General features: G+C 42.6%; 2 protein-coding genes across 7 annotated transcripts in view; both read right to left on the bottom strand.

Annotated features, from left to right (window-relative positions):
* LOC115743296 (zinc finger protein CONSTANS-LIKE 16-like) overlaps window positions 1-10,559 on the bottom strand; it is a 28,160-nt gene extending 17,601 nt beyond the window's left edge. Inside the window, exons 1-3 of one of the 3 annotated variants that reach the window (XR_007198735.1) lie at window positions 9,081-10,559; window positions 8,301-8,594; window positions 8,163-8,182 (exon numbers count right to left, since the gene is read on the bottom strand). Coding sequence is in view for 1 of the 3 variants with exons in the window: in XM_030678021.2 (XP_030533881.2) it covers window positions 8,364-8,594; window positions 9,081-10,241 (1,392 nt within the window). In the remaining 2 variants the exon portion in view is untranslated. Of the gene's footprint in view, window positions 1-8,144; window positions 8,183-8,295; window positions 8,595-9,080 lie in introns of those variants that run through there. The other 2 variants (XR_007198734.1, XM_030678021.2) reach the window with 2 other exon arrangements.
* LOC115745436 (ethylene-responsive transcription factor ERF069-like) lies at window positions 1,507-3,890 on the bottom strand. 4 transcript variants are annotated; one of them, XM_048280603.1, is made up of 4 exons: window positions 3,627-3,890; window positions 3,374-3,410; window positions 3,166-3,280; window positions 1,507-2,704 (listed from the first exon to the last, which is right to left on the bottom strand). In XM_048280603.1, the coding sequence occupies exons 3-4, from the start codon at window positions 3,183-3,185 to the stop codon at window positions 1,783-1,785; spliced, it is 942 nt and encodes a 313-aa protein (XP_048136560.1). In that variant the 5' UTR covers window positions 3,186-3,280; window positions 3,374-3,410; window positions 3,627-3,890; the 3' UTR covers window positions 1,507-1,782. The 4 variants fall into 4 exon arrangements, with proteins under 4 accessions (XP_048136560.1, XP_030536834.2, XP_030536844.2 ...); XM_030680974.2 differs by having other exon boundaries at window positions 3,166-3,410; XM_030680984.2 differs by having other exon boundaries at window positions 1,507-2,901; window positions 3,166-3,410; window positions 3,627-3,888.
* Window positions 10,560-14,838: the final 4,279 nt, after the last annotated feature.

Raw genomic sequence — 14,838 nt, 5'->3', positions numbered from 1 at the left:
TATGCAATGTGATCTTTGAATTTCTAATTTGTTCAATGTAGTCATTGGGCTTTTGATATTTCAATTTAATCCCTGAACTGTATGAAAATGTTCAATATAGTTAAGAAATTAAAATGGACATGTACAAATAATCAAAGGATCACATTAAATAAATTAAAAGTTCATAAACCTTATTGCACATTAGGTTAAAATTCATATACTACGTTGACTAAATTAAAAATTCAAAAATCAAATTACATATTGAGTTGAGCAAAATTCATCAACCATTTTTGTCATTATTCAAAAAAGAATATTATTAATTAAAAATAAATTCACCTTCATACATGTACACGTCCACCGTTTGAGATGGTCCGGGTTAAGAACAAGGAATCTTCGACCAAAAAAAAAAGTACAAGGAATCGATGTGGGTGCTGCAAAGACCTGCTCTAACTTATGATTTTCTTTCTAAAAATTAAAAATAAAAGCAATTTTAAATCACAAAGACTATTAAAAGACTGTATATGAATGTACATGTCGGTTATTTGAACATATTCAATGGTTTGGAGAATTTCCTGTAGAATAGAAGTCCAAATATGAAAGCGCAAAATCTGAATCTGGTCAAAAGTAGAAACCAGTGGCAAACAGGATCGAAAGTTAACTACTCCGTTTATTATGCGAAAAATAAAAAATCTAAAACATATATATATATATATATAAAAACGATGATTTATACTGCTTGAAATAATTAATAAAAAAAATATTTTTATTATCAACAACTATTTATGTCTAAATATTTTCGTTCTAAACGATACAAACGATCGTTTTTAAGAAAAGTATTTTTCACATCATTCATTTTCATTTTCAATGAAACAAACGAAATCTAAAAGTAAAAGTCAACTCAAACGGACTTGTTAAGTTGGTAAGATATTTGGAGTTTTGGAAGGTAATATGGGTTAACGACTAGACAGAGATCTAATTATGGGCTTACCATTCTGTCCAAGCCTAATGGGCCTAAAACTAATTGTGGGCTTGTGACAGAAAAATTGATTCCGAAGCCTCGCTTGGCTTGACCAGGATCCAAACCAAGCTCGGCTTGAGGCTTGACAACAAGATAGGCCTGACCTTACCCCAGGCATCAAGGCCAACCCGGTGATCATCTCTGCCACAAGCAAATGCAAAGTTATAGTTATCAAATCGTACGATTCTCAGTTTGAATAATACCATTCAATTCGATTTGATTCGGCCCTTCGCGCGATTCAGTTTGTTGAGGGTTTATCTACCTAACGCTGTATATATGTTTATACTTAGTAAATTAGTGTCTGGTCACACGAATTAATGCAGGTCCGGCCTGCCCGGGTCTTCCCGCCTATTCAAGTAGGCCTAAAAAAACAAGCCTTTGTGCACCGGATCTAGATATTGGGTTGGGCCGGCAATCGAAGGCAGGTTCTCCTGGGCCTTGCTTTGTATCAAGCTTAATCACAAGAAGCTAATTGCACTAGCAATTGTATGTGGAGCAAAGCAACAAGTATAGGCAAACCAGTAACTATCAGAGGAATTCTTCCTCCGAGATCCATATGCATTTCAAGAGAACATACCATCTATAGTAAAACTGTCAAAATTTTTCACCTGAGAGTCTTGAAGAATTGGCGATTCGGCGATCTGACGGCTCGCCCTGAGTCAAGATCTCCTTTGGTATATGCTCTACCAAAACCATATTAAAGGCAAGCAGAAGTCCTAATGTGCAACAACGTTACTAGGATGGTGAATTCAGTGCATCATCAATCCAAGCAAGCTCCTCCTTGTCTAGATTGATATCGATGTTCGCAAGAACACCCATCTTGTCCCCACCAAACTCAATCTCTTGCGAAGATTCTCGTTGATTCCCATGATTCCGTCATGAAGGCCATCGTCAGATTCATCCCGTAGCAGCAAATTCTCGTCCCAGCCGCCCCAATCAAACTCCTCAGTGATTGACATTGATGGCACTGGGTCTAGTAACAACTCCCGGATGCACGAATCGTCATCTAACTGCGGCTCTAATCCCGTATTGCCCAATACCCGCACCTTGTCCTCGCCAAGTCGTTCTGGGGCTAATTCTTCGTGGCGATTACCGGATGATGAAGAACTGGGAGCATCGAGCACGGACGAAGGGGATGGAACCCAGAAAGAAGGATCAGTCAAGTCTTGGCAACTAGTGTTGTTCTTCCCCGGTATAGAGAGGGTGTCGAATTCAAGCTTCTTTCTCTGGTAAGCTAGTGCAGCCTCTTCCGCAGTATCATAAGTCCCGAGCCACATGCGAACTTTCCTGATAGGGTCTCGAATCTCGGCTGCATATCTTCCCCAAGGCCTCCGCCTCACTCCTCTATATTCCAAAGGAGGTGGTGGGTTCTTCTTTTCTGGACATGCAGAAATAGCGCAACCAAACTTCTTGTTTATGCTAATATACTTCCGGCCACCAGTATTTGCACGGGACTTGTGTGTGTTGACAGGAATCACTATCTCCTTGACGACCAGCTTATTCTGCTTAAACACGCTCCTGTCAACAATGTACATGCCCTCGTCATCGCTGCTCGAAGAATCAGTCGCATCAGGGTCACTGTACATGACACGGATTCTCCTCACGTGCTCGAGGTTTTTCTCATTGCTCGGCCGCTTCTCCTTAACTTCTGTGCAACTCGTGATAGGGTGCCACAATCTCCCATCAATACCAGGCATCTTCACTTGCCTGAAAGATTTAATGGGCAATGAACCAACTTCACCCCGACAAATACAAACAAGAAAAGCAGAAATAAACAATATCTCGAGTTCTTTCGACTATCGAAGTTTCAACTCCAAACCCAGTGACACCAAGTTCCCAGAATCAAAATCAAACTTCTGCCTGTTCGACAATAAGCCCCAGAATACTCTGATCCAAGGCAAGCCCTGCGCAAATTATGTAGCAGAAATAAGAATCATGAAAAAGGCAACCTAAAACCCATCAAAAACCTTAGTACAGGTCACAAGGCAAACACAAAGTTGAACCAACGTGAAGGAAAGGAACAGAAACAATCATTTAAGTGATCATTTTGTGAAATCCAATTCGTCTTCTAAGGAAAACCTTAAACCCATCTAAGACCCCAGCGAAAATCAGAAGACAAAACCCCAACTTCAACCAATACAGACGAAAGAAACAGAGAGCCCACGAACCGTTTCGTCTTCAATCGCATGGAACAAGGCGGGATCACACGGTGTCGCGCTCCGATCAAGCGACCGATGTTGCATGCACCAGGCGGAGAACAAGTTGGGCGTGCGTGCCACTGACCAGAGAAGCAGAGCAGAGAAACAGAGCTGCGTCAGAGCTCCGGTGACCAGATCAAACCCAGACGACATAAATCCTACGTTTCTCGATCCTGGTTCGACTTCTTCCTCGTTTGACTCGAAAAATCCGACACCTTGCGAGGCGACAACATACCGGAAAATGATCAAAAACCAACCCGCACCCACGCATTCAGAAACACAAATCCTCCACTCCTCACCCGCAAGATTCAAACTTTTACAAGATTCATCTCCACAACATACAACAGAGATGAGGGAACGGATCGTATTCGAATCGGAATCGACGAAAATGGTCGTGCGGGAAAATGGCAAGAAAAATTTCAACTCCTTACTCGGAAGAGAATCCTCGAAGTTTCCCCAATTGCTGATCACTCGCGATTCGAAAAGAAAAGATTCGAAGCGAACTCCCGACCGTTCCTCCCTCGTGAGGCTCTGCTTCTCTCTGGCCTCCTCCTCTAGAATTGGGTCTCGGCCTCACCCAAGACTCTGTTTTTTGCCACTTCCCCAAGGCTTAAAAACGAGACAGACGACGATTGATTTAGAGCAAGCGAACTCTTTTCATTGAAAATAAACGAAAATTTCAAATTCTTTTGAACTTTTTAAAGACGTCATTTAAGATTCGACCCCAAAAAAAAAAAAAAAACAAAGACGTCATTTAAGCCAGCATGCACAAAAAGAGGACCAGCTCTAGCCACGGTAAGTCCATGCCAACCATATGACTATTTCGACCAGAGTGATCCCAGAACCATCTTTTTCAGAATTTGAATGTCAATTTTGGGAATCGAAAACTGAACCGGCCGGCCGAAAAAGAACCCGAAAACCGGCCTTTTTTTGTAATTTTTTTAATATTTAATTGCTTTGTCATATGCATCATTTTTGTGAAAGTTCTTTGTGAGGGCACCATAATTGCTTGCTTATGTTGAAGAGATAATGATATAAATGGTCTCCGAACTTTAACTCAATGTGTAATACGATCTCTAAAATTTTAATTTGACAAATATGGTCCATCAACTTTAATCCAATGTTCAATGTAATCTCTAAATTTTTAATTTGACCAATATGGTCCTTGAACTTTTGGAAAATGCTCGATTTAGTTCATGAACTATAGGAAGATGTTTAATATAATCCTTCCATTAATTCAAGGTCATGGATAATATTGGATATTTTCTTATAGTTCACGGATTAAGTTGAACATGTTCCAAAAATTCGGAGACCACATTGAACAAATTAAAAATCCAAGGACCACATTGCATATTTGGCTAAAGTTTAGGGATCATATTGGTTAAAATAAAAGTTCATGGACCACAATGCATATTGAGCCAAAATTTCTGGAACATTTGTGTTATTTTTCCTATGTTGAAATGCTCAAACTTATTGACTTTTGCAAAAATTCTCAATTAAGAGACAAGTTTCAAGGTCTGTTTAAATTTAAAATTGGTTCAAGGCTTAGAATCGAGAATTGAACTGGTCAAGGTTCGCTACCAAAACTTTTTATATGAGTGGCTTGGAATCACAATTCGATTCTCGAGTTGAACTGGCTCGATTGGTCAACCAGGAATTTAGATTAGGTTGGTAGGATCTTCCTTATGCCTTTGGTTCTATTCTCCTCTTCCTATGTCAATTTAATTGATGTCACTCAACATAATGTTTGGTATTTTAAATTGAAAATTCATGGCTATCACTAGAGTGACCAACTTGTAGGGATTACTTAGGTTGCGTATCATAATACTTCTGAAAGTGGATTTAACTTTTGAAGCAAAAATCCGTTTGGTAAAAATTTTTACTTCTGAAATAAATTTCTACTTCTGAAGTTGTTTTTCCCCAACTTGAGAAGTTAAAAAAAAGCCTCACAATTTTTTTATTATGCCCTCACCTCTTTTCGACCTTGCACGCCCCCGACCTCCATCGTCACCACCACCGCCCATCGCCCCTTGCGCCAACCACCAACCACCGTTGGTCGCCACCCACTCAAACCTCTACCCGGCCGCCTATTGACCATCACCGGCTGCCGCCAACCGTTGACCACCGTCCTCGACTAGCCGCCACCCATCGCCGCCCGTGATCGGCGACCACCGCCAGCCCGCAACTAACCGCCAGCAGCAACTAACCGCCAACCACCACCAACCCCTGCCGCCAATCGTCGACCACCGCCTTGCCCGTTGCCATCGACCATGCCGACCACCACCACGACCACCGTTGCTCGCCGCCATTGTCACCAAGTCGCCATCTCCGGTCGCCAGAGTAAAAAATAAATAATATATTTTTTTATTTTTAAAAAAGTTCATACTATTTTTGAATAATAAAGTTATTTTTTAAAGAAATTTAAAATTTTTTATCATGAAGTAGAAATTTTTCGGTCGCCGACAATAATTTTTCTTAGAAGATTTTGTATTAATAATGTTTCAAAAGTAGAAATTTCCAACCGTTACCAAACGAATTTCTCCGATTAGAAATCAACTTCTGGAGCGAAGGTTGAATAATCGGCTTTCGCTTTTGAGTAGAAGTACATAAATCAACTTGTGGCTATAAGTTGATTTACGAAGCGGAAGTGTTGCCATGCTCGCCCTTACAAAGGGAACGAGATGATCAAGAGACCTATCCATTACCCAAAATAGTCATTTCAATTTAATAATTAGAACCCAAAAAAACAATTAATAAGAAGGCAGGGTCGATGAAGCTAGTCTCCAGTTCGCAGATGTCAACTTAGTCGAGGTCGAAAGCTTGTCGGAACTGGCAAATATCTCGTGAAGCATATCATCATATGTCTGTTTCTTCAGGGTAGAGATCATCCTTCCAAAAATCTTGTATCGTTCGAAAAAGAAGGACAGAGACCCGGTGTACATGTGGGTGAACGAGAGAGATAATGCTAAGTGACTCAATCGCAGTTGTAGTTCTATGTGGGACAAAATAAAGATTGTCGTTGATTAGGGTTTGCAGGGGTGTAACTAAAAACCGGACCCGACCCGAAGCGAATCGAAAGTTTCAGTCTCATTTGCTTCGGATAATAAGTAGAGAAACTTGGGTAGTTTGATGCTTCGAATCAGGTGCTTAATTCAAGGCATATCACAGGTAAATGGCATGTGATTACCGAGAAATAGGTTAGTCTATCTCAACTTAATCCCCAATCAATAATTCGATTGACTTGGATTCTATAAATTGGTATGACCGATTGAAATCTTGAGTCTTTAAAATATGGAACGTGTTAAGACTCTCGGATCATATTTGATCCATTTCTTGGGACTGAACAAGAAGAGTAACGCATCAAACCACTAATTTAGTTCGACCTGGTCAATCGATTCCTAGAGTTGTTAAAATGGATGTCACGTAATATCCTAGTAGGCGATAATGGAAGGTGGTTTCAATCGTAATCATGCGGATTTTGTTAGTTATCGAACGAATAACTTGAACAGAGAATCAATTGAAAAAAGGAAATCCAAACTTTAGGAGAATCGAGAGGAAATGAGGATCGTAAAATTCAGGATTTTCATTTATCCACGGGTTTCGTTTTTCAATTGATTCTCGTAGTCTAGTTCAGCCCAAGCTTGATTCATGAAAGATCGAAGAAGGCGTGGTTTTTAATCAAGGTCGATACTAATATAGGGAGTGCGCCCAAGGGGGGTAGGAGCGAGTTCAAGGCACGGCACCCGTACACAAATAAAACCCAAAGGAATACATTAGGCTTCTGTTAGTCCCAAAGAAAGGTTCATCCGGTCAGTGAGGTCTGCAGGAAGGCCCATTGAATCAAGTGGGCAGTCAATAGCGCATGGCTTTGTATCGAGCAGATATTGGCGATTCAATGTCGTGATCACACCTGCTACAGATCCACGCGCGCCTTACCTTACCTAACGAATCATGTGATCAAATTTTTTGTTTCTGAGAATAATCCTGATTTTGCTAATGCTACTATCCTCATCCGCCCTCGTCGTCACCGGACCTCTTGACCCATCTAGTCGGAGCGGAACTTAGAAGGAAGATCTCGATATCCTAGGAAGGGAGGTAGGCGGGGACCGGAGGAGAGACAGCTTTAGGACCGACTATTGAAAATCGAAGGCAAATGCATGGAAGAAATCAAACTCACAGGTGTTTACGCCTGTCTTAAGTTCTCCGAGATGAAGTAATTTGAAGGAGCTACTCTTGTTCCCAACGTGCGTCTTATTGATCTAGAATAATGCTAGAGATACTAAGATTCAGATGCTAATTAGCTTCAAGGTTGAGATACTGTTCATGAAAGACTCATGATCGGTGTACTAATTAGCCGGCCGGTAAGAGCTGTCTAACCTCCGTTGTGTTGTTATAACCCAGTCTTAACTCGTTCTTAAAGTAGCCCAGGACCAGTTCATTCAACCAAAGATCCCTAATCTGCATGGCGATACCCGCGAAAAAGAAAGTATCACCTGACCGGGGAATTTCCATTCCAGACGGGAACTCCATCGCTACAGGCCGATCGATTCTTTCAAGCCTAGCACGAAGAGGCCCTCGACTATAGTATGAGAACCTTACTCACCGAGGATTGCTCTAAAAGCTTAGTCTAGATGTGTCTCTCTCGCTAAAGTGCCCATCCATGGAGGTCGTTTGGTCCTATTGGTTTGAGGACCTGATTGAACAAGACCAGAATACTCTCCAGTTTGCTGCAGAAAGCCACATTGAGCACGTACAAGATTGCCTTCACATTTCTCATAAGAAAGAGAACTAAGTGATCGGAGTAAATCAGACTAAGTCATTCAAATACGCATACGGAAGCCTTCCTGCGTGTACAAATCGACAAACTCACCTAGGTTTTCCTTATTGCAGCAACCCTAATGATCAGCGCGTGTTTAAGCTCGACTCGAGCGGCAAGCAGAGCCAGAAGATGCTGAAACTATGCGAACCTAAGTGCTTTTATTCCGTTAATGTACCACCTTAGGCCAAAATACAAAGCCTGACGAACGCTGCTAGCCAGTTTTTTGCCTAAATCTAGCAAAAAATCAAACTTGACTACATTTTTTTCCCTTCTAATCTTGCCCATAGTGCCGTCTTCGTGCAGGAAGTCGAAGGAATTCCCTGCGGCGTATGTTATTGGTTCATTCCAATTAGATGAAGGACATCCGCTTGATGAAGCGGCCTTTCATCCGGGGTCTCTTCTCAGCGTTGAGCTTCCTCACTTGGTACCTTATTTTCTTGGAGAACATCCGGGTCCTTCTCTTCTCTCTGTACCTCGACACTCTCGCTTCTCTCCCTCCATCGTCTCCCCTGACGCGCGCCCTAAGCCCTATCGCTTCTGCGAACGGGCGGTGATACTTCAAGGAATGGCTCGTGGTACCCTACATCAAAAAGCAACACGGCGGAGCGGATAAACGTCTGGGTAAGCCATTTCGAAAAGATCAGGAAGAAGGTACTATGAAAATCTGTTGATGATCTATAAACGAAGATGGAGAACGGACACCACTATACTCAATGTGTAGGGTATGATCTTATGTAAGCAAATAATACTAAGAGAAAATTAGCGAAGTCCTGACGATCCAAGGCATCGCTAATTAGAGTTCATGAAACCATCAAAGCCAAACAGGTCTAGCAGGAAAATTTACTGAATTTTCCGGTAAAATCGAACAAGAAGAAGTTTGAACTCCGAGACGCTGTCAACTCTTGTCGAGTTTCCAGTTACCGTATCTCCTTGTCATCACTCCAACTACAGAAGCTATTACTGATGACATGCAAATGGCTGTTCAAACCTAATGTCTGAACATATATACCCATTCGTGTCTCCCTTATTATAAAAGAGAGAGGATACACATAGAGAGAGTAATTACCATGATGGAATTTGGCCATCCCTCGTCAGGGTTGAAATCGGGTTGATCTCCGGTCGTCCACGGCGAGCCTTGACTGGCCCAAGCGGCCATCACACCCTCATAATTCAACCTCAACAACATCTTCCTCTTCTTCTTCATCGTGGCCGCCTTTCCTTCGACGTGGACGTTCATCACCGTCCTCGTCTTCTTCTCTTCCTCTTCCTCTTCCTCTCCTTCAATCCTTAGTGACTGACCGTGATTCTCATTATAGCAATCCAAGTCCCAGTCCACGTCATTGCCGCCGTTCGTCATGTCGAACCCTATCTCCACGTGGCAGTCCAGAGCTCCTTCTCCCATCAATCCCTCCTCCTTCACCACTCCTTGATTTCTTCTCTCAAAGCGAACCCCAATCCCACCGTCTTCTTCATGACGGCCTTCCTCTTTGCATTCCAACAACACTCCCAGGTCCTTCATATCGCGCGCAAAGTCATCCTCGGTCCCTTCATCGTTGTCGTTGCTCAACAAGTTCTCCACGTCGGCCGCGAACTCCGCGAGGTCCACATCCGAGGGCATGTCGAACGACCCGTCTTGCAGAACATCATCTTCCATGTGCAACATAACCGCCATCTCGTCCCCGACCATCTCAGACTCGAAAAGGTCGAAAACCGGCACCCGACAGAGAAACTGTTCTTCATCTTCTTCATTGTAATTCTCGTTTGGAGATCCTCCTAAGTCATTGCCAATCTCAGGAACTAGGTCGTGATCAATGAGATCGTCGTCAAGAGCGAGGTTCAGTTTCAAGACTTTGTTGTCCTCACAGTAGTTATTCCTCGCCTGCGACCGGAGCAGGATCTTCTTGCTGATCCGGGGCGTCCGGGCCTTGCGGGTGAACCCGCCGTGCCACGCCGGCGCAGCTGAATTGTCGACAAATTGGGTTGTGGTTGACGACGGCAACTCGGTGCCGCCCATCCTGGAAGACGACGACAAGGAGGCTGTCCCGAGGCGGACCCTCTCGTGCCGCCGTGCCAGCTGGTTCGCAGAGTGCACGGAGGAGTCGCAGCCCTGGCAGAGGAAGGCATCGTCCGCGGCGCAGTACCATCTGGCTCGCCGCAGCAAGCAGCTGTCGCAGGAGCGAGCGGTCTTCGCCCCGAAGGCCTTGGCGGCTCTCCTCTCGGTAATCATGACAGATTGCCGTGAATTCCGATCCCAATATATATCTACACAGCGGGAAAAGAATCGGAATAGAGGCAAGGAGCGCGAAGGATTTCAACCGAAGAAGGAGAGTGCCGGAGTGGCAGAAGAGTTGGCAGAGAGAATATCGAGTCGGTTTCGAGTATTTATGTGCAGGCCCCGACTGGTGCAAATTATTGAATTCTCTTCATTCATTTTGTTCAAACTTTCTCTTTCGTCTATGGTAGAGCGGTTTCGGTTATGGAGTGGCTCATGGCTCTTTTCTTCAGGGAAGAAACCCTACAGCGACGGTGCTTTTGCTCGTTTTGCCCATGCCATTTTTGTCGGTTTCTTCGGTACTGTCTGTGTCTCATTCCTTTGGGGGGGGGGCCACTCGCGGGTCTTATCTCAGTGGCGATTGGCTGGAGGTTCGAAGTTCATCCTGATCCCTGTCTTCCTATTGGCTGGACGTCGCCGAGGAGGATTCCTCGTGGGCCCCAGCATCCTGGATTTTTCTTCCGATTTCTCGTTCCCCTGCAAGAACTGACGACCCCAACCTTTGCTGTTCTGTCTTTACGTATGAATTATTCCTCTAACATCTTTATTACTCTTGTTCGCGAGTCCCAGAGGTTGCTCTCAACCCCTCTCTCTCTCTGCGTGGTGCATTTTGGTCCACCGGATGCGAGGCTGTGCGTGGAGGATCGTCGATCATGGCCTTCTTCTTGTTCAGAAGAGGCGAGACGAGTTCGGCTCTAGAGGTCGTTAATTTCGTTGGCTCGCCGATGAATCTGGGCCACGCAGAGGAACATATATTAAGCAGGGAGAGAACTCTGGGATTCTATGTCCTTTCTTTCCTCTCTTGGCTGGTCGAGGTCCGATGTCAATGTCGATGTCGGTGTCGGGTACGCACTCATTGCCACAATCTCGAACCGGCCATGCTTGTCCCATGTTGAGGCTGAAGAAGTTTGAGAAATTCAATTTTCTGCAGAGGAAAAAACAAGTAATTAGCTTCGTGTCGAAGCTATGAAGATAACTGATTCTAGGGTTTTGGGCGAGAGATAAAATGATTGAGATCTCGCGCCTTAAGAAGCGTGAGGTCTCGAGTACAAATTTATATTATCAATTAGAAAAGTCGATAGGATAATTTATGGTTGGACCAATAAAATGAAGTATTAATGCTCCGTTTAGAAAAAAACCCAATTGGTGATATATTTGTCATTTCTACTACTTATATTATAGATTATAAAAAATTAGAGATTACAAAATCTTCTTCTTTTATTTATATGTAATAAGAGAGTAATCTTAAAATTTTAATAAATACGTCAAATATTTGGCATTGGAAGAATACATGAATTTAATTGAAAAAGAAGTAAGTCGTAGGAAAAAGACGTAGTATTAGTGCCATTTGTCCTATATGTGCAAATCAAAATCGGGTAGACTTTTTTACTTGGAGTAAGTGTAAACCTAAAAAAATTGAAAAAAGGCCCATCCAAGAACAAGAAAATGACAACATGGTTTGGATTAGATCTCAATGAAACAATACATCAATGAGAAGTTTATTTGATAAGTTTAATGGATTGAGATCTTGCCCTCGCCCAAGCTACCCTTCACTAGATTTGACAAGGAGGCCCTCACTCGGCCACGAGGATTGAGCCCTCGCCTGATCCTCGACATTCCTTGGCCACAATTAAAAAAAAAAAAAAAAGAAAAAGAAAAAATAAGAACAAAATACAAAAAAAATTTATTTAAAAAAAAGCTGTGCACGATATATGCCATATAGGATGGACGGTGACGGCCATTATCTATGTTAGCGATTTTCAATCAAAATTGATTAGATTGATTGAATTGGTATAAATGCAAAAAGTTTAGCATTAAATTAGTTAAATTGAAAAGTTTATGATTAAATTAGTATAGATATAATAAGTTGAGGACTTTTTTGATTTTTTTTTTTAGTAGTTAAGGACGATAGAAACCCTAACAATATTGGTGACAAACCTGCCAAGGATGATCTGTCCCTGATATACTATGTACCGACATCTTCTAGATATGGTATGGTTCTCCTACTGAGAAAAAGAAACACTATTTATTTATACCTTTATAAGTCGAAAAAGGAAAAGAAAGAAAAGAAAAGAAAAGAAAAGGACAATTAATCAATAATCAATGACTTGATAGGAGTCATGCGACAGAAATGGCCAAAATGAAATTAAGATTCCCTAAGTACTTGTTTTCGACCACACGACCGGGTTCTGTCGTTATCGATCGGTGGAAGATTGGACCCCCCCATTATGATTGAGCTGGTCATCCTATCATGCTTTTGCGATGGTTTTTCCTTTGGAAAATGTTATGTGGCTGCCCGGCGGCGACATTGGGCCTGCTGTCCGGACACAGGAGAGATGGCGAAGGTTGGCGAGCTAGGGAGCGGAGGGCTCGACTGTGGTGGTTGTGGCGCAGTGGCATCGATCGCTGGGATGGTAGTGGTCGATGATGGTCCAGCAGTGCCAGCGATTCCGGGGGCGGGCGGTCGGCACAATCCGGCAGCGATGAAGGAGAAGGGAGAGGGAAAGGGAAAGATAGACTAGGTTTGGGAAAGTGGCATGACCTTTCTGTTTTCCTTTTCATCCTTTAAGACAAATTTTGAAGGGGCAAGATTATGAGTATATGTACCCATCATGGTCAGAACTCTAGACACTGGACGGATTAGTACTTGCCAAATCCTTTGTGGACCTTGATTAAAAAGCAAAATTAGAAGGAAGCAACACTTAACGCATATGATGCTTATCCTCCTAGCTTGTGGCTTAATTTTCAACTTGTTTTCATCTTATTTTTATTCACAATTTTTTTTTAACTGAAAGATTGCGAATAAAAGAAGAATTGCGTATGATGTAGATAACCGATCCAATAATAGATGGCAACCCATCAACTTAGATAATCTATGAATTATAAGATGAACTCACCACTCAAAAATGATGTTCGAGTCGGAAAAGTATAACTCATAGGCGATAACTTCTTGTCTCAATTAAACCGATCAAGGATACGAGAGTCGAGCTCTTCCCATACTTTGACAAAATGATGCCTTAAGAGTGGGTGTCGTGACCATATTTCCCAAAACAATAGGCTGATCTCGTAGGCATCAAACATAGGGGCGAAGCGCCCAAAACACGGAGACTGGGTATGTTGTGACTCGATTCAAGGTTTTAGTTGAGGCGACATGAGCGGGTCCGCCGGCCGCTGCCGACTGGTGCAACCATGGAGCTCGTGAGGTGCCCGAAAAGGTTTGACCCGGCCCATGGTCCCAAGGCTCAACACTGCCAACATTATCCGTTCCACTTACAAATTGGGCCTGAGCCCAGAAGAAGAAAAATCAAACGAGACTCATGTTCAGGGCAAGAACTTGGGACAGCGATGCTGCATTTAACAAACCAGCAGCTTGATACAATGGGACCATCTAACGACCCATCCATGGTCTAACCCTAGCTATTACGGACCATGGCCAAGTTCAAAGGTTTGTTTCTTCCTTTTAACATGTTCATACTTGCTGGTGCTCATGGAAGAATGTCCTAGAGGGGAGAGAGTATCTTGTATTTCAATTACATGACTAACGCAACGCAACCGATCAATTACATTTCGATTACATGACTATTGGCGTGACACAACCGATCAATTACAATTCTAAAAAATATGCTTGGCAACCAAACTTTTAGTTTAGTATCTTATATTTTGATTACACGACAAACATTACGCAAACGATCAATTGCATTGCTTGCGTGATATGTGTGGCAAACCAACTTCAAGTTCGACCCTCGAAAACTCTCACCTGTGATTATCTTATTCTCTATGTATTATTGCAAGAGCAAATGCACAAAGTACCTTCTTCTGCCCATGACACTGAGTCAATCAAAATATTTCGCGGATCGATGTGTAATTCGAGGGAGCTAAAACTATGTAAACCTTAATATCTTACTTTGGGAGAAAATTACCAAAAAATTTGTAAACCTATTGTAATTGTGCCTATTTAATCCTAAACCCCCCCCTATTTTTTTTGGCCAATTGATAGCTTAAACCTTTTGCATTTATGTTAATTCTGTCCATCCGGCCAATTTTGGCCAAAAATCGCTAAGATAGATATTAGCTATCCTATGTGGTGAGGTTGGTGCCGACGTTGACAAAATTTTAAATATTTTTTTGAATTTTTTCATTTTCATTTTCATTTTCATTTTCATTTTCCTTCCTTCTTTTCTTTTTTCCTTTTCCATCCTTCACCCATTGTGACCGACAAGGATCACTGGATGTGGATGAGGCCATTGCAACTGCCTTGCTCGATGGCCTTGCCGGTCGTGAGTGAAGGCGGCCTTGCCTGATATCGGCGAGGCTAGCCTTGCCCGAGGGCCGCGCCTCACGATGGGCTAGGCAAGGCCAGCATCGCCTAGTGGTAGGTGAGCTTTGACGACCCTCGTCGGCTTCAATGGGTGAATGAAGGAAAATAAACAAAGGAAGGAAGAGAAAAATAAAAAAAAAAAATTTAAAAAATATCAAAAATTTACCACCTTAGTGCCGGCCGCACCATGTAGAAAGATTGGTGTTTATGGCAGCGATTTATGACCAATATTAG

Source organism: Rhodamnia argentea, chromosome 6 (assembly GCF_020921035.1).
Source record: "Rhodamnia argentea isolate NSW1041297 chromosome 6, ASM2092103v1, whole genome shotgun sequence".
Classification (NCBI taxonomy): Eukaryota; Viridiplantae; Streptophyta; class Magnoliopsida; order Myrtales; family Myrtaceae; genus Rhodamnia; species Rhodamnia argentea.
Note: the sequence above shows the minus strand (reverse complement) of the source record. Positions and strands in the feature narration are given on the sequence as shown.

What these genes read in the sequence shown, in the direction of transcription:
- LOC115745436 (XM_030680974.2), bottom strand. Translation starts at nt 3,185, where the DNA reads ATGCGATTGAAGACGAAACG. An exon ending in ATGCGATTGAAGACGAAACG is followed by an intron (nt 2,705 to 3,165) that starts GTTCGTGGGCTC and finishes TAAATCTTTCAG; the next exon opens with GCAAGTGAAGATGCCTGGTA.